At 48.7% G+C, this 18350-nt stretch overlaps 2 protein-coding genes across 6 annotated transcripts in view; both read left to right on the top strand.

The window, feature by feature from the left end:
• Window positions 1-11050, top strand: part of PIK3R6 (phosphoinositide-3-kinase regulatory subunit 6) — a 114146-nt gene extending 103096 nt beyond the window's left edge. For 4 of the 5 annotated variants that reach the window (XM_064271769.1, XM_064271767.1, XM_023556446.2 and 1 more), the window contains 2 exons: window positions 6739-6851; window positions 7431-11050. In XM_064271769.1, the coding sequence (XP_064127839.1) occupies window positions 6739-6851; window positions 7431-7587 (270 nt within the window). In that variant the 3' untranslated portion in view covers window positions 7588-11050. The other variant, XM_064271768.1, reaches the window with a different exon arrangement.
• A 380-nt stretch (window positions 11051-11430) lies between these two features.
• MFSD6L (major facilitator superfamily domain containing 6 like) lies at window positions 11431-16058 on the top strand. Its single transcript, XM_010596607.3, has one exon. It carries the CDS (start codon window positions 11469-11471, stop codon window positions 13215-13217), a length of 1749 nt encoding a protein of 582 aa, XP_010594909.1. The 5' UTR covers window positions 11431-11468; the 3' UTR covers window positions 13218-16058.
• Window positions 16059-18350: the final 2292 nt, after the last annotated feature.

Genomic DNA, 18350 nt, shown 5'->3' with positions numbered 1-18350 from the left:
CAAAAGAACCGGGACCGTAAAGTAAAGGTAAGCGGCGGGCCAAGCAAGCTGCCTGAAGCAGTGGAATTGTCCGCGGCCTAGGGACTTCTGCCCTATCTCCGTGGTCCCACAGGGTCCCGGAGGCACAGCCATGAACCATCTGCAACACTGTCAATAACGTGATCTTTTTGTGTTAGTGGCTGTGAGCTCCCTGAGCTCAGGGCCCACATCTTAGTCACCCTCGTTGTCCCCAGCACTCAGTGTGGTGTCCGGCGTGTAGTAGGAACTCACTGGACGCTGAGTCTCTAGTCCATCCTACCCCCTCTAGAAGATCTCATCCCTGAATCAGAAGCTCACTTCTCCTGAGGTGGGCTATCCGCTGTAGGAGACCTCCGACCGGCTGAGAGATCTACAGTTTTGAATTGAAATCTGCCTTTCTATAGGGCCAGTCCATCTGCTCCTTGGTAACCCTACGGGGCAGTTGTACTCTGTCCTATAGGGTCACTATAGGGTTTGGTCTTTTTTGGTATAGGGCCAGTGCCAATTGCTGTTAATTCTGACTCATGGTACCCCCACGTGTGTCAGAGTAGAAGTGTGGTCCACAGGGTTTTCAGTGACTGATTTTTCAGAAGTAGCTCTCCAGGCCTTTCTCCCAAGGTACCTCTGGGTGGACCCAAACCTTTAACCTTTTGGTTAGGAGCTGAGCGCAATAACTGTTTCCACTACTCCAGGAACCTTTCTATAGGGCAACCAGGTATTAAAGCTTTAAGCTCCAAGGTGGACCCATTTACCCTTAAGTTGTGGTTCCTCTTTCAATGCCACTTCCTTACAATAGTTTTTGCTTCTAATAATCTCTTTAAATAACCTGGTCAGGGGCTTTTTCAAAATCTAAACTTATCACCCAAGCAAGTTCTCTTTTATCCCTGCACTGACCTGCTAGGGGGAATTCCAGTAGCCCGTGCTTTCTGCTTGGAGCCCACACAGGTCAGCATGCGCGTTTTGTCCAAGTGAACCAGAGGATAAACACTGAGCAGCAGGAGAAGTTCATGGTGAGCCAGGCTGAAGGCCTTCCTTGCTCGGAGAGCAGCATGGGCAAGGGCACTGTGGCTGGCTTGGTGAGTTTCAGGGTCAGCAATTGCACTACCTTGGCAGGATTGGAAGCTTGATATAGAAAGTAATGGGAAACAAAGCAGGAACAGTAGAACCGGGGCTTTGGGGTGTAGAAGTCGGGAAGCCACCGAGAGAGAAGAGGAGGCAATTAGTAGCACTTTGCCCACACTCTTGTCTTGTGAGACTGGACCCTTGGCAATTCTGCATCTGGTTCTTTCAACTGACCCCTACAGCTGTGCTCAGACTGAAATCCAAGACCCTCATTGTGTTTAAGGGCCAGAGCCAACAGGTAGGGTGTGTCTGTTGTTGTTGTTAGGTGCCGTCGAGTCAGTTCCAACTCATAGCGACCCTACGCACATCAGAATGAAACACTGCCCGGTCCTGAGCCATCCTCACATTTGTTGTTATGCTTGAGCTCATTGTTGCAGCCACTGTGTCAATCCACCTCATTGAGGGTCTTCCTCTTTTCCGCTGACCCTGTACTCTGCCAAGCATGATGTCCTTCTCCAGGGACTGATCCCTCCTGACAACATGTCCAAAGTATGGAAGATTCAGCCTCGCCATCCTTGCTTCTAAGGAGCATTCTGGTTGTACTTCTTCTAAGACAGATTTGTTCGTTCTTTTGGCAGTCCATGGTATATTCAATATTCTTCGCCAACACCACAATTCAAAGGCATCAGTTCTTCTTTGATCTTCCTTATTCATTGTCCAGCTTTCACATGCATATGACGCAATTGAAAATACCATGGCTTGGGTCAGGCGCACCTTAGTCTTCAAGGTGACATCTTTGCTCTTCAACACTTTAAAGAGGTCCTTTGCAGCAGATTTACCCAATGCAATGCGTTGTTTGATTTCTTGACTGCTGCTTCCATAGTTGTTGATTGTGGATCCAAGTAAAATGAAATCCTTGACAACTTCAGTCTTTTCTCCATTTATCATGATGTTGCTCATTGGTCCAGTTGTGAGGATTTTTGTTTTCTTTATGTTGAGGTGCAATCCATACTGAAGGCTGTGGTCTTTGATCTTCATTAGTAAGTGCTTCAAATCCTCTTCACTTTCAGCAAGCAAGGTTGTGTCATCTGCATAACGCAGGTTGTTAATGAGTCTTCCTCCAATCCTGATGCCCTGTTCTTCTTCATATAGTCCAGCTTCTCGTATTATTTGCTCAGCATACAGATTGAATAGGTATGGTGAAAGAATACAACCCTGACGCACACCTTTCCTGACTTTAAACCAATCAGTATCCCCTTGTTCTATCTGAACAACCACCTCTTGATCTATGTAAAGGTTCCTTATGAGCACAATTAAGTGTTCTGGAATTCCCATTCTTCGCAATATTATCTGTAGTTTGTTATGATCCACACGGTTGAATGTCTTTGCATAGTCAATAAAACACAGGTAAACATTCTTCTGGTATTCTCTGCTTTCAGCCAGGATCCATCTGACATCAGCAATGATATCCCTGGTTCCACATCCTCTTCTGAAACCAGCCTGAATTTCTGACAGTTCCCTGTCGATATACTGCTGCAACCGTTTCTGAATGATCTTCAGCAAAATTTTGCTTGCATGTGATATTAATGATATTGTTCTATAATTTCCACGTTCGGTTGGATCACCTTTCTTGGGAATAGGCATAAATATGTATCTCTTCCAGTCAGTTGGCCAGGAAGCTGTCTTCCATGTTTCTTGGCATAGACGAGTGAGCACCTCCAGCGCTGCATCTGTTTGTTGAAACATCTCAATTGATATTCCATCAATTCCTGTAGTCTTGTTTTTTGCCAGTGCCTTCAGAGCAGCTTGGACTTCTTCCCTCAGTACCATCGGTTCCTGATCATATGCTACCTCTTGAAATGGTTGAACATCGACTAATTGTTTTTGGTATAATGACTCTGCGTCTTCCTTCCATCTTCTTTTGATGCTTCCTGCGTTGTTTAATATTTTCCCCATGGAATCCTTCACTATTGCAACTTGAGGCTTGAATTTTTTCTTCAGTTCTCTCAGCTTGAGAAACGCCGAGTGTGTTCTTCCCTTTTGGTTTTCCATCTCCAGCTCTTTGCACATGTCATTATAATACTTTACTTTGTCTTCTCGAGTCGCCCTTTAAAATCTTCTGTTCAGTTCTTTTACTTCATCAATTCTTCCTTTTGCTTTAGCTGCTCGACGTTGGAGAGCAGGTTTCAGAGTCTCCTCTGACATCCACCTTGGTCTTTTCTTTCTTTCCTGTCTTTTCAGTGACCTCTTGCTTTCTTCATGGATGATGTCCTCGATGTCATTCCACAACTCGTCTGGTATTTGGTCACTAGTGTTCAATGTGTCAAATCTGTTCTTCAGATGGTCTCCAAATTCAGGTGGGATATACTCAAGGTCATAATTTGGCTCTCGTGGACTTACTCTGATTTTCTTCAGTTTCAGCTTGAACTTGCATATGAGCAATTGATGGTCTGTTCCACAGTCTGCCCCTGGCCTTGTTCTGGCTGATGATATTGAGGTTTTCCATCATCTCTTTCCACAGATGTAGTCAATTTGATTTCTGTGTGTTCCATGTGGCAAGGTCCATGTGCATAGTCGCCATTTATGTTGGTGAAAGAAGGTATTTGCATTGAAGAAGTTGTTGGTCTTGCAAAATTCTATCATTCGATCTCCAGCATTGTTTCTATCACCAAGGCCATATTTTCCAAATACTGATCCTTCTTCTTTGTTTCCAACTTTCGCATTCCAATCGACAGTAATTATTACTGCATCTTGATTGCATGTTCAATCAATTTCAGACTGCAGCAGCTGATTAAAATCTTTTATTTCTTCATCTTTGGCCCTAGTGGTTGGTGCGTAAATTTGAATAATAGTCGTATTAACTGGTCTTCCTAGTAGGTGTATGGATATTATCCTATCACTGACAGCATTGTACTTCAGGATACATCTTGAAACGTTCTTTTTGACGATGCATGCAACACCATTCCTCTTCGAGTTGTCATTCCCAGCATAGTAGACTACATGATTGTCTGATTCAAAATGGCCAATAACAGTCCATTTCAGCTCATTAATCCCGAGGATATCAATGTTTATGTGTTCCATTTCATTTTTGATGATTTCCAATTTTCCTAGATTCATACTTCGTACATTCCAGGTTCTGATTATTAATGGATGTTTGCAGCTATTTCTTCTCATTTTGAGTCATGCCACATCAGCAAATGAAAGTCCTGAAAGCTTTACTCCATCCATGTCATTAAGGTCGACTCTACTTTGAGGAGGCAGCTCTTCCCCAGTCATCTTTTGAGTGCCTTCCAGCCTGGGGGGCTCATCTTCCAGCACTATATCAGACAATGTTCCGCTGGTATTCATAAGGTTTTCACTGGCTAATGCTTTTCAGAAGTACACCGCCGGGTCCTTCTTCCTAGTCTGCCTTAGTCTGGAAGCTCAGCTGAAACCTGTCCTCCATGGGTGACTCTGCTGGTGTCTGAATACCGGTGGCATAGCTTCCAGCATTGCAGCAACATGCAAGCCTCCACAGTACGACAAACTGACAGACAGTACTACTGATACTACTACTACTACTACAGGGTGTGTCTAGCAGTGCTGATCACAAAGGGGAAATAAGAGACCTACCCTTCAGGGATGTGGGAGGAGGTCCCAATTGCCTAGAGGAAGAGGCAGGCCTGCTGGCAGGGTCAGGGAGGCTCAGATCCAACAGGAGACACCAGAGCAGCCTGACACAGTAGAAAGAGCACAGAGTTGAGAATCAAGCACCCGGTCCAACACCTCCCACCATGAAGCCTTTGACAGGTCACATTCAGCCCCTCTGGACCTGGGTCTCCTCACTTGTAGGAACCTGGAGTGTCCCTCAGCCTCACCAGCTGGACTCGGTTCAAGTGGGGGCTATTACCTAGCATAAAGTGAATGCCCCTGGCTGTCCCCCAAGTCCCAGCTCATGCAGGTTAGCAGCCTCCCTGCAAAGCCTCTCCAGGAATTTCTGGAAGGTCACAGAGGACATCCCAGTGCTGGCCACCACCCCATCAGCTGTCTGTCAGTGTCCACTGCCTGCCCTCCACACACAGCTGCCCGTCAGGGCTGGAGGCTCCAGGCCACAGAGCTGCCACGGGTTCTGTTGCACAGGAGCTGGGAAGTCCCCTCTCCCATGTGTGCCATGGGCTCCCCACTGTCTGGGTAAAGATGCTGGTGAATTCTTCTGTCTTTACTCACAACCCTCCTGTTCAGACTCAGCCAGGAATCTAACAATATGGTGGTAGCAGGAGGGGACCTGGGCTTGGAGACAACGTGAGGACAGAAAGAATCCACAGTGGATTCCTCCTCCCCTCTGACAACGAGGCTGCCTTAGGCAGTCCATTCCATATGCTCAACTCCTAACTGGAAAATTAAAATAAAAGTCATAGTAATAATAAACAACCAACTACCATGTTCCAAACACTTAACATATGCTGTCTCATTTAATCTTCACAGCAGTCCTACAAGGTAACCAGCTGCCGTGGAGTCGATTCCAGCTCACGGAGCCCCACGTGTATCAGAGTAGAACTGTGCCCCACAGGATTTTCAACAGCTATGATTTTTCAGAAGTAGATTGCCAGGCCTTTCTTTTGGGTAGATTTGAACTGCCAACCTTTGGGCTAGTAGCCAAGTGCTTAACCGTTTGTGCCAACCACGGACTCCTTGGCTATACCTAAAAAGCTTTAAAAAAATCAGTATATCCATACCTAGGCTCAACTCCAGAGCACTTAAATAAAAATCTCTAATTATATTGTTTGAAAGGTGATTCTCATGAGCAACCAGGGCTGAGAACAGCTGAATGGGGTAGACTCTAAGGCCCCTGGCAACTCACGTGTTCTGTGGTGGTAAATTACACAGAGCAGCAGTCTGCATGTGGAATGGGCCAGAGAGGTGACCGAGAATGGCAGCCTGGAACGCAAGACCCGCCAGATCCTCTGCCCAATGGGAAGGGCCTCTCTGGAGCAGCCCCCACAGGTTGGGGTTGGAGGGCTGCCTGGAGACTGCTTTCCTTTGGGCCTGGGTACTTTGCAGAGAAGCCGAGCAGTGCTCTGGAGAGTGGAAGGTGGGAACACCTTGCTCCAGGCCACCTATGCAGAGCAAGGAGTCTGTCTACCTGTGTGGCTCCACAGACTAATCCCATGGTATAAGCTGAAGCAAGTGCCCTGGATGCAGGCCTGGTTTGAGGCATGGGGATGCTTAGCTACTTTCTAGACCCTCTGTCTCTGCCCAGGTAAATAATTTCATGTGTAATCTATCGCTAAGAACTAGGGTCAGGACTTATAAAACTCCTGACATGTCCCCGAGATCCCATACATAACAGCATGCCTGTCGTCTAGGAGGTACTCAGAAAATGTGAGTTAAATAAATCAGCATCTCAAACTCAGCTCACTTGATAACCTTGCAAGCACCATTCCCAGCTTTCCAGTTTCTGTTCAAGATTAAGGACAGCGGGTTGGGAAAAGAGCTGCAGACCCAAGGGTGAGGGCAGCTTAGAAGCAGTTTCTGCAGGGTTGTCACTGCCGAGTCACTTGCAGGAAGAGACCCTGGGGGGCTGATGTGCTGGAACACCCAGACTTTGGGGTTGGGGATATTGGCAGGGTCACGTGCTAAATACAGGTGACGCTCATGTGTGCTGTCTCTTTGTCGCAGACAGTGACGAACACCTTCCGGACAGCCAATATCCAGATCCAGAGCCAGGACCAGAAGCTGCTGACACTGTCACTGGACAAGGACAATCGGCGCACCTTTAAGGATGTGGTCAGGTGAGTCTGGGCCTGCCACGCCTAAGGCTCCAGGCCCCATGGGGCCCAGCTCCTGCCATCTCCTGCTTCCAGCCCAGGACAGCTACCAGAGGCAGATCCTCTGGCCAAGCAGGTGGTCTGATGGGCATGGACTTGGGCCACTGCCCTATGACTTGAGTCCAGGAAGAAGAGGCAGATGAATGACTGACACTGGGCAGCAGCTGACATTAGAAATTTCCCAAGATTCCTATACATACACACTCAGCATGCAGTCCTCTGACCCATCCCTTCTGCCAGCAATGGCCTCTCCAAATCAGGCTGGCCTTCTGTGGCATCTATGCCCCAGTTAATGTGACCCTTGGTGCTTTCACCTGGGTAGGCGCATTTGGTGAAGGAAGGCACAGAGTGTCCTACACCCAGGCTTCGCCCCCTCTGCAGGTGTCAGACCCAGCATGCTTGTTCTCATCCTGACTCTCCCTCTTCCCTCTGTGAGGGCCCCTCCTCTATATCCCTACAATAAAGGGTCTACCTTTAAAATGCCCTGGACAGACTTGACCCCTCAGAGATTTGTCACCTGACCTGGCCTCTCTCCACCCACAGATTTGAAGTTGCTCCCTGCCCAGAGCCGTGTTCCGGGGCCCTGAAGTCCAAGGCACCGTGGCTCAGTTTACACCAGCAGAAAGAAATGGAAACAGCCCAAGCCAAGCCCAAGCCCCTCCTGATGCCCATCAATACATTCTCTGGCATCGTCCAGTGAGCCGCGGGGGCTGGGATGGATTACCCAATAAGCAAGGTACGCAGCGGCTTAAGTACAAGTAAGCCCCTGCGTACCTTGCTTACTGGTTAATCTGCCCCTGTACGGGGCCAGTGGAGGAGCAGAGGCTGAGAGCAGAGCGCCCAAGAGGAAGGACACACTACCCACTCACCAACAGCCAGGATGAGGCCCAGCTCCTCTGGCCCGCTGCTGCCCTGACCAGGAGAACCTGGAGCACAGGGACCTGGCCATGGGGTCTGACCAGGAGAGCCTGGAGCTCAGGGGACCTGGCCATGGGGTCTGACCAGGAGAGCTTGGAGCTCTGGGGACCTGGCCACAGGGTCTGACCAGGAGAGCCTAGAGCTCAGGGACCTGGCCACGGGGTCTGACCAGGAGAGCCTGGAGCACAAGGAGCCTGGCCATGAGGTCTGTGGTGGGGAAGGGCCACACAGGCCCGAGGCGAAGCTGCAGCCACATGAGTGAACACACACAAAGCCCAACTCCTAGCACAAACGTCCACGCCTTCATTTATTTTAAAATCCCCCTTCTCGCACTCACACTCCCCACCTATCCCTTAAACCAAAGTTAGAGCTGCTGTTTGGTCATGGTCCTGTGACCCTGGAGAAAATGGGAAGTGGGTAAAGGCCACTGCACCTCCTCCCTCCCAAGTCTGTCCCCTTCCCTCTCCTGGGTCACTGCCCACCCCACCTACCCCTGGTTGGGAGGGAAATGTCAGAGTCAATAAATGCACACTAACGCATTACTGTTTCATCTAATACCCAACAGTGTTGGTATTTGAATAGAAACCAGGCTGGTGGTTCTTAATACAACTTAGTGAACCCACTTAGGCCGGCTAAGAGAGTTTTGTGAAGTATTAACTGGTGTGTTCCGTCTGCCTGCTCAGCCATGTCAGCCCAGGGACTAGCTCTCCTGACCAACATTGTCCCAAAGTGGAGGTGGGGATGTGGGGATGTGGGGTGGTTTCAGAGGAGTCAGAGATTAAAGATATCAAAGTGTTTGGCTTTTGATTCAAAAATTTCTATTAAGGTATAAAACAGGAAAGAGAAATGACGAAGAACTAGTGGCCCTACCCCCAAGATTAGGTAAGGGGTTGAAGAAAAAGTCGCATAGAGAATATATAAAGGCTTGGACTTAATTAAGTCCATCCCTATTCCTGGCGGACTCCCAGGGGACAGTGGGGTGGTAGAAAAATCCCTTTAAGTTTGAGAATCCAAGAGTAGAGGGGTGGGCACTCTTGGCCTTGTGGCACCCCAGAATACACTCTCCATGGCTAGGAGACCAGGGAAGGGGAGCTGCCAGGGCTGCCTCTGCAGATGGGCCCTCGGGCAGCCTTAGAGAAGTTCCCTGTGCCTCATGGAGCATGGGAAGCAGATAAGGGGGTTCTCAGGTAGCTGAAAGCAGACAAGCCCAAGGGGTCTCACAGTTATGGCAAAGCGGTGCAGCTGGAGAAAATATGGGCAGCAGTTTGGACCATGGGACCAGTGGCCAGATGGGAAACGTGAGTACCCAGTGGATACCAGCCTGAAGAAGTACCTGCCCCTCAGTGGACATCAGCCCAGGACAGAGCAAGACCTAGGAATGGGTGATGTCTTCCCATGTAGCTACTCCCCTGCAGAACCCAAGGAGGGGAGGGAGTCAGTCTTCTATGTGACTGAGTTGGCTTTAAGCCTGAGTTGACTGAGAAATCACTGAATCTGAGTGAGTTTACTTGGAGGGGGCTAGCCTTCTTCGTTTTCTGCCATTGGGGATGATGTGAACTGACTCATATCAATTTGGGCACTTACTAGGTTCTTTCTGTAAAGAACAGAGTTTAGCAATTGTTAGAGTTAGGTGAAGTCCCTGAGTGATGCAAATGGATTATGCTCGACTACTCACCAAAAGGTTGGCGGTTCAAACCCACTCAGCAGACCGTAGAAGAAAAAGGCCTGGCGATCTGCTTCCATAAAGATTACAGCCCCGAAAACCCTATGGAGCAGTTCTACTCCGTAATACATGGAGTCTCCATGAGTTGGAATCAACTGAATCGCAATAGGTACAATTAGCTGAGGGCTCTGGGTCTCCTCCCCAACAACCTCTCTGCCACTGAAAGCAAGTCACAGACCAGATTCTATTACACAGACGTTTGTTGACAAGTGGCAACCGCTTCCCCAAATAATCACACAACCTGTTCTGTAAGTTTGAAGAAGACAAAGATCTCTGTCCTTGTAGGTGCTCCGACCAAGTCTGTGAAGTGTTCACTCAGGGCAAATGTTTCAGTGTTCTAGGGATGGGACTCAGCTACCTTATGTTCCAATTCAGGCGGCAAGAATTCTTTGAGTCAGTGGCTGAACACTGGATGATTTGAGACTGAAGCGTACCACACCATTCCAAAGAGTTTAACCCAGTGCTGTTGAGTCAATTTCGACTCGTAGCTGGAATCTCTAGATGCTTATACCCCATTCACACAAAGAGAGAAATGCCTCTGAAGTATTTATTACTGAGTCACGTGACTTAGACACCACTAATTTCACCAGGAAGGAACTATTTCCAATACCTGTTATGCTAGTTAATAAAAAAGCCACTCCTGTTAATTTGAAATAAAGATTTTTGAACTATTTGTATTAGCACTGGAATGTGGCTTCTTGATTAAATGCTAGCTTAACCACCTCTGGGGAAGAAGAGCCTGACGATCACTTCGAAAAAACCAGCCATCGAAAAGCCAATGGATCACAACGGTCAGATTCCATTGCGCATGGGACGGCAGCTAACAACAACTATAAGTGGCCACCTTTGGGTGTAGATTAAAAACAACTATCCAATACAAACATACAGTGGTGGAAGCTGTGATACGCTGCCCAGATCCCCTTCAGAAATGAAGGACTTATCCTCCCAGCTGCTGGCTGTGCTACTGGAAGACAGCCCTCAGCTGTCAGCCCTCTTTGGGGATTGTCTCAGCTGAAGAAAATTGTGTTATCTGAGGTCATGCCTCTTCTGGGGCAGCTTGCATACAATGGAACAGCTCTAGGTCCTGGGGACAAATGTGCTGTTCCCCTGGTGCTTTGATTCTGATGGAGACGGACAGCAAACCAGATAATTAGGTGGCCTATCTAGGGAAAATAGCACCCAAGGCAATTAGTGTTGAATTGCTGAACCACCTCTCACAGCTGGCGATGGAAACTGTGATGGCCAGTAGAAACTGCTAATCGGCACACCGCCTGAAGCAGCGCTCAGGGCACGCACCCTACCTGCTACACCTTGCTTCGCCTCTGCCTGAGTGGCCAGAGACCATCACTGAGGCTAGGAGGGTGGTCGCTCCCCAGGGAACACTTGCGTGAAGACCTGAAGGGGCCTCGTGTAAGTCATTAATTCCATTCTCGTTCCCCCTTCCACACTTTGAGCAATTTTACCTGCCTGAAGCAGTTCAGGGATTTAGCCCAGGTTCCGGGGACAACGCGAGGCAGCCGGAGGCCGGCGGGTCCTCGTGGCCTGGCTTGGAGCGCGCCCTGCAGGCCCCACGGGACGCGAGCCTGGCACACCTGCGCGCGGCCGGGCAGGTAGCGGGCGGTCAGGGCCCGGGCAGGTGCGGCCGGCAGGTGCCCCGGCCCCGCCCACCGCCCCGCCCCTCGGGGGCCACTTCCGGGTCTGACGTGGCGGGGGCGGCCGTTGGCCCGGTGACTGCGGCGCCGTCCGAGGCCTGAGGCGCCGCCGGCTCTCTGCGCGCCCCCGGCCCTCGAGCCCCGGTCCCGGGGAAATGGGGCCGTGCCCTCCCCGGCCGCCGCCGCCCGCCCAGGCCCCCTGAAGGGCCCGCGTGCGAGGGCGCCGCGCTCGCTCGCCCTGCGCCCAGCTGCTCCCTCGCCGGCCTGGCGGGTCGAAGCCGGGCAGCCATGAGCGCCAACCCGCAGTGGGACATCAGCAGGGCGCTGGGGGTGGCCCGGCTCTTCCACCTGGTGTGTGGGGCCCGGGATGCCTGCGTGACCCCGTTCCTGACCCTCTACCTGAGGCAGCTGGGCCTAACGGCGCCCTGGGTGGGCATCCTAATGGGAACCAAGCACCTGATCGCAGCCTTCTGGGCTCCCGTCTGTGCCTTCCTGGCCAAAAGCTACCAGAAAAGGAGAGTGCTTCTGATAGCCTCGCTGCTGGGCTCGATGGGAGCCAGCCTGCTGATGGTCCTGATCCCGCCTTTGGACAAAGACCTGGTGTATCGCTCTTGTAATGGAAGCAGCAGCGAGACCACCACAGCCATACCGCTGGGGCTCTCACGAACTGTGGACATCGCCTCAGCACAAGAGGCGGCCTCAAGTCACCGAGCGAGGCCTCCAAGTCTCCTAGTCAAGAGTACTGGAATCATGGAAACCTCTGGCTTCAGAATAGGACCTGATGAAAGTGACCAAAAGCCATCCAATGATCTGCCCAAGTACTTGGTGGACTCTGCGAAAGGAGCCAGGACAATATCCCAAGTTCTCCATCACACTACTTCTTTTGAGGTGGCCCATACTGCCCTCCCTCTGCTTCCTGAGGGTACAGAGCTGGGAGCAGCCAACTTGTCCGTAGTCAAGGCGAAAGCCCAGGCCCTCTCCTTGGAAGGGTTGCAATGGACTTTCATCCTCTCCTTGGGGTCCATAGCGTTCTGGGAGCTGCTGACAGCCCCCCTGGAGCAGGTGGCAGACGACAGCCTTTATGAATACCTGGACTTTGTGGACGCCACTGACCGCTACCGAAGCCTGTGGGTCTGGAGGTTGCTTGGCATGTCAGTTGGCGTGTGTGGCATCTCAGCTTTGGTGGGGCAGCTGGACTGCTTTCTGATGACAAATGGCCCCCGGAGTGTGGTACACTTCTACGGCTACTCACTTGTCAGCACCCTAGCCCTACTGGTGAGCATTGCGTTTCCTGTCCCCATCTGCAGGCGGCGGGAGCCCAGCTACAAAACCGTCAAAGCACTGTCACTGATAGGGGGCGACCCCCGTCTCATCCTCTTGGCCTTCACTGTCTTTCTGGTGGGAGCTGCCGCCAGTACTGTGCAGAATTTTCTCTTCTGGCACATGAAAGACCATGGCAGCAGTGAGCTGGTCATGGGTTTCTCAGTTGCCCTCAGCTTGTTGGGGGAAATTCTACTTCATTCGTTCAAGATTGCATTGCTTAAGAAACTGTCCAGGGTGGGCACAGTGGGGCTGGGGCTGGGCTGCCTCGCTGGGCAGCTGCTCTACTATTCCTTCCTCTGGAACTGGTGGTCCGTCCTCCCTGTCCAGATCTTGAGCGCCCTCAGCAGTGGTGCTCTTTGGTGGGCAGTGGGGGCCTCGCTAGAGGACCAGGCCACCGCCAGAACGGAGAGGTCTGTGAGAGCCATGTTCCGAGGCCACTTTTATGGGGGTGGGTCTAGCCTGGGCAGCTTTGTCGGGGGCTTTGTGGTGATGTACTCCAGCGTGGCTGTGCTCTACCAGGCCTGTTGCGTGGTCCTGCTGCTCTGGCTGGTTTTGTTCCTCACCATACAGGCAAGGCTGCCCCAGGAGCGAAAAATCAACTACTCAAAGTTGCTGGTCATGGAGGCGAGCGACACCAGCGACTCTGAGGAGGGAACCGAGCGGGACTGGCTTGTAAGGGCCATGAGGGAGGAGCACTCAGAGTGGAAGGGGTGAGAGAAAGCCAGCACTGCTGGGAAGGAGCCAAAGGATTAGTCAGGACTCAGTCAGCTGAGGCCAGAATCCTGCTGTGGACTGGAGGGAGCCTAGGAAGAGAAGGCATGTCGGTGCTGAAGGCTCAACAGGACCTTCTCACTGCATGATTTTCTTTACTTTTATAGCAAAGGGAGATTTCGCTTTTTGCCATCCAATCTTTTTTGAATAATGGAAGAAGAATACATTTGTTAAAAAAAAACAAACACAGAAATCTCTTTGTGTTCTCTGTATTTGGATGTATAAGGTTCGTGAGAGCTTTAGTAGCGTAGACTCTGGTGCAGCGGAATTCCGCAACGGCTAAAATGACCACATCGAGTCGGCAGGGCCAGGAGGGCAACGGGGACCTGCAGGCTTCGGCTGGCAGAGAGGGCGGCTGGCTCAGATGAGTCATGTAGGTTCCCATGGGTCATAAAGGCATGAATGTCATTCTATAAATGGTGACCTGTGGGCAGGTGAGAATGGTAATGAAAACCAAAACGCTTCTCGCCCTCTCCGCACTGATATCCAAACACCCACTCACAACCAGAGACTTAATGTTTCCGATAACGGAAGACCATGGGAAGTGTAGCATGCGTTGAGGGGAAAGGGTCCTTAGAATCAATATATTTACATCAAAGCCAGGACAAGTCCATGTCCTTTGGACTCACACAGTGCCTCATAAGAGCACGTGGAGATTTTTCACATCAGCTTTGCTCAGGTCAGTCTCCATGCACCAGGCCACACATGCTAGCGGTGTCTCAGCCACTCAGCAGGGTTTTGAGAGTGGCAGGCTAGTGTCGCTGCCTTACCAACCCCCCGCACCTTGCCTGTCTGCCGGGAAAGAGCTCTTTATTCCAGAGGCCCAGCCCCAACCGCCCAGTTCTTCTGCCTCAATTAGATAAATTGAAGATACTGGATTTCAAAGGGGCCTCATTTTATAAAGACAGAAGATGCCTCATAGCTAGAGAAGGAGAACAGACAGAAGTGCCCACTGGGTCAGACTGGTATTAGGATCTTTGTATTTATCCTTTTTTAATTCTCACAACTCTCTAATGGACAGGTTATTAGTTAGGAAGCTTTAGGGTACAAATAACCAAAAAAAATTACCTCTGCCTTGAACAATTAGGGATTAATTTGTCTCATAAGAAGTCTAGGGGGCATAAAATGGTACTCGTGAAGAGTGTGCTTCTTAGTTCAAGTAGATACATGAGACTAAATGGGCAGCTCCTGTCTGGAGGTGAGATGAGAAGGCACAAAGGGACAGGAGCTGGCTGAATGGACCCGGAAAATCTGGGGTGGAAAGGGGGAGAGTGCTGTCACTTTATAGGGAGAGCAACTAGGGTCACATAACAATGTATAAATCTTTGTATGAGAAACTAACTTGAGTTGTAAACTTTCACTTAAAGCATGATACGAAAAAGTCTAGGGAGAGGCAGTGCAGAGCTGGTGTAGGGGCCCGATGATGTCACCAGGGACATAGAATCTTTTCATCTCTTTGTTCCATCATCCTCAGCGTGGAGGCCTCCATCCTGTATTTGCACAGAATGGCTGCCTTACCTTCAGCCCTCTTGTCCACATTCCTGGCGGTAAGGAGAGGGAAAGGAAGGGACAGCAACCACTGCCTATGTCAGGAAAACAAAATCCTTCCCAGAAGTCTTCCTCAGACTTCTGAGTGAACTGTGTCACATGGACCCCCTAACTGCAAGGGAATCTGAAAGGCAGAGTGTTTCTAGCTGAGTACATTCACACCCTAAGCAGAATCAGGATTCTGTCAGGAGGAAGAGGAGCCTGGTGTTGGAACTGGCAGTGTCTGCCACAGCCTGGGAAGTGGAATGCACGTCCAGACCGATCTCATTCCTAAGCCTTTTATCTTTGCCTACAGAAAGCCAGCTTCCCCGCAGAAATGACTTTAAGCATTTGACCCCCACAGGAGCCCTATGAACAAATCAAACTTGTTAACTGCATTTACGACTGAGAAAACAGAGTCTCAGAGAAGTCACACACTGGGTCACTGGCAGAAACGCCACCAGAGCCCTGAGCTCCTTACCCCAAATTTAGTGCCTTTTCTGTTATGCCAGTGATTCCCAAATCTAGCTGTGCGTTCAAAGCACCTGAGAAGCATAACCAAAAAGGTAGATTCCTAGGTCCTTCAGAACCTCTCAGGGCAGGGCCCAGAAATTGGTATTTTTAATGCAATCGCCAAACAATTATGATGTGGCTGAGCACTGGGCTGCTGGATTTCCCTTTCCAACCCCGTGTTTCTCACCACTTCTTTGCCAAATGCGTCTAGTGTGCAGGGGAGAGAATAATAGCTATTGAGTGCTTACTAGGTGCCAGGCACTGTTCTAAACGCTTAACATGGACTAGCTCATTTCATCCTCAAAACAGTCTTCGGATGTAGTCACTATTAAAAAAACCAAAGTCACTATTAACATCTCTAATTTACAGGTGGCAAAACTGAGAGTTAAGTTGCTCGTTTGAAGTCACACAGCCGGTAGGTGGCGGAGTTGGGATTCAGACCCGGCCTGGTGGCTCCGGGGCCTGAGATTTAATCCCTGTGCTCTGTGGCTAGGAAATTGGAGAAAAGGGGAAAAATTAAATATGAAGAGTTAAGGCAGCTACGGCTTGATATTTACTGGATAGTAGATAGTGTTTACTACGTAGACAAAACATACAATAATTCCAACACAAACCCGTGTGTCCTCCCAACATAAACAAAAGGGGGAGGAACAGGTCTTGGCTCGAGATAAGAGTTGATAAGTGTGGTTCAGCCTGAAGAAGAGGAAGAAAGTGGAGAAAGAGGAGTGAAGAGGACCAGACTGGGTGGGGGGGAGGGGAAGAAAGAGAAGAAGAGGAAGAAGACAGTGATGGAAGTGTTCAAGAATCTGATATTCTTATGGGAAGGATGCTAAGAAAATTGTGTTTTTGGCTATTTAGTTAGTTACTGTTTGTAAAAATAATAAAAGTAAAAACTTTGTGTTCCCTGCCTGGGGAATACAAATAATGAGTAAAACACATCGTCCCTACCCTCAAGAAGCTAAGAGTCTACCCTGGGCACCCTGCTAGCTCAGAACTGAAGCCACACCCCAAGTCTACCTTTCAGCCAAAGATCAGACAGGCATATCCTGGTAGTGCAGTGGTTAAGACCTCGGCTTCTAACCAAAAGGTCAGCCGTTCAAATCCAAGCTGCTCCTTGGAAACCCTATGGGGCAGTTCTACTCTGTCCTACAGGGTCACTATGAGTCGGAATCGACTCGATGGCAACAGGTATAAAAAACACAGTAACACATGTGAGGAACATGCTTCTTAGTTCAATCAAGTATGTGAGACCAGATGGGCAACACCTGCCCAGAAGCAAAGACGAGAAGGCAGGAAGGGACAGGAAACCTGAAGGAATGGACACAGGGAACCCAGAGTATAAAGGGAAAGGGGAAGAGTGCTGGCATATTGAAGGGATTGCAACCAATGTCACAAAACAATGTGTATATAAAGTTTTGAATGAGAAACTAATTTGCACTGTAAACTTTTGCCAAAAGCCCAATAAGTTTTTTTTAAAAGGCAAAAGATAAACAAATGCAATTGAATAATATACAAACAAAAAAAGCTAATAGCCCAACAGGGAGATCTACTTATATATTGTAGACATATATACAAAAGGAAACCCTGGTGGTGTAGTGGTTAAGTTTGAATCGGCCAGGCGCTCCTTGGAAACTATCGGGCAGTTCTACTTTGTCCTATAGGGTCGCTATGAGTTGGAATCGACTCGACTGCAGTGGGTTTTTTTATATACATAAAAAGCAAAGGACACTGTGATAAATGCCACACAAAAAACATTACAAGAGTTTACGAAAAAGATAGTTTCTGACTCAAGAACTCAATTAAGGTTCTCAAGCTGAGCCTTAAGCTAAGCCTTGAAGGATAGGTAAACTTTGAACAGGCAGAGAGAAAGTGGTACTTAGGGGAGGGCGTTCTCGGCAAAAGGAATAGCATGAGCAAAGCTGTAGAGGAGAGAAAAATCATGAACTATGCTTGGAGAATAACAAGGAATACAGTTTGACTAGGGCAAAGGATTTGTTCAGGACACTGCTGAGAGACAAGGCTAGAAAGATAGCTTGGGATCAGATCATGGAGGACTTGATTCTGTAGACTTTGGGTAAACCATGGAAGGTTCTGGACAGAGTCATGACAAGTAAGGACTGCACTGATCCTTTTTTTTAAAAAAATAATAACTTTAATGAGATAAAGTTGACATACAATAAACTGCATATACTTAAATCTTACAATTTGCTAAGTTTTGATGTGTGTCTACACCTGTGAAACCCAACACCACGATCAAGATAGTGAACATCTCCATCCCTTTCTTTTGCTGTATATTAGTTCGCATTTTTTTAGGCTACAACTCTTTTTCACCTGACTTCTTCCACTCAGCATAATTATTTTGAGATTCACCAATATTGTTGAGTGTATGAATAGTTCATTCTTTTTTATTGCTGAGTATTTTTCCATTGTATGGATATACCGTAATTTGTTGATGGACATTGGATTGCTTTCAAATAAAGCTTCTACGAATATTTATGCTCAGGTTTTTGTCAGGACACATGCTTTCATTTCTCTTGGGTAAATACCAAGGAATAGAATAACTGTATCATACGGTAAGTGTATGTTTAATTTTTCTTTTTAATAATTTATTTTTTGTTGTTGTTGAAAATATAAATGGCAAAAACACATACCAATTCAAGTTTCCACAATTCAGTGACATTGATTACATTCTTCCAGTTGTGCAACCATCCTCACCCACATTTTTCGTAGTTGTTCTTCCCACGTCAACATAACTCGCAGCCCCCTAAGGTTCCTGCTTAATCTTTAGATTTGCTATTGTCAATGTTTAGCTTTTTAAGAAACCGCTAAATAGTTTTCTAGAAAGATTGCACCATTTTACATCCCCACCAGCAATGCAGAAGAGTTCCAGCTCCCCCACACCCTCACCAACACTTAGTATGGTCAGTCTTTTTAATTTTAGCCATTCTAATAGGTGTATAGAAGTATCTCATTGTGGTTTTCATTTTTATTTCCCTAATAATTAATGGTGTCAAGCATCTTTTCAGTGGCTGTGCT

This window comes from Loxodonta africana, chromosome 18 (assembly GCF_030014295.1).
Source record: "Loxodonta africana isolate mLoxAfr1 chromosome 18, mLoxAfr1.hap2, whole genome shotgun sequence".
Taxonomy (NCBI): domain Eukaryota; kingdom Metazoa; phylum Chordata; class Mammalia; order Proboscidea; family Elephantidae; genus Loxodonta; species Loxodonta africana.
The sequence above is the reverse complement of the archived record's forward strand: the minus strand, read 5'-3'. Positions and strand labels throughout refer to the sequence as shown.

Bases quoted from the DNA above. Each gene is read 5' to 3' on its own strand.
- MFSD6L (XM_010596607.3), top strand. From the start codon at position 11,469: ATGAGCGCCAACCCGCAGTGGGACATCAGCAGGGCGCTGGGGGTGGCC.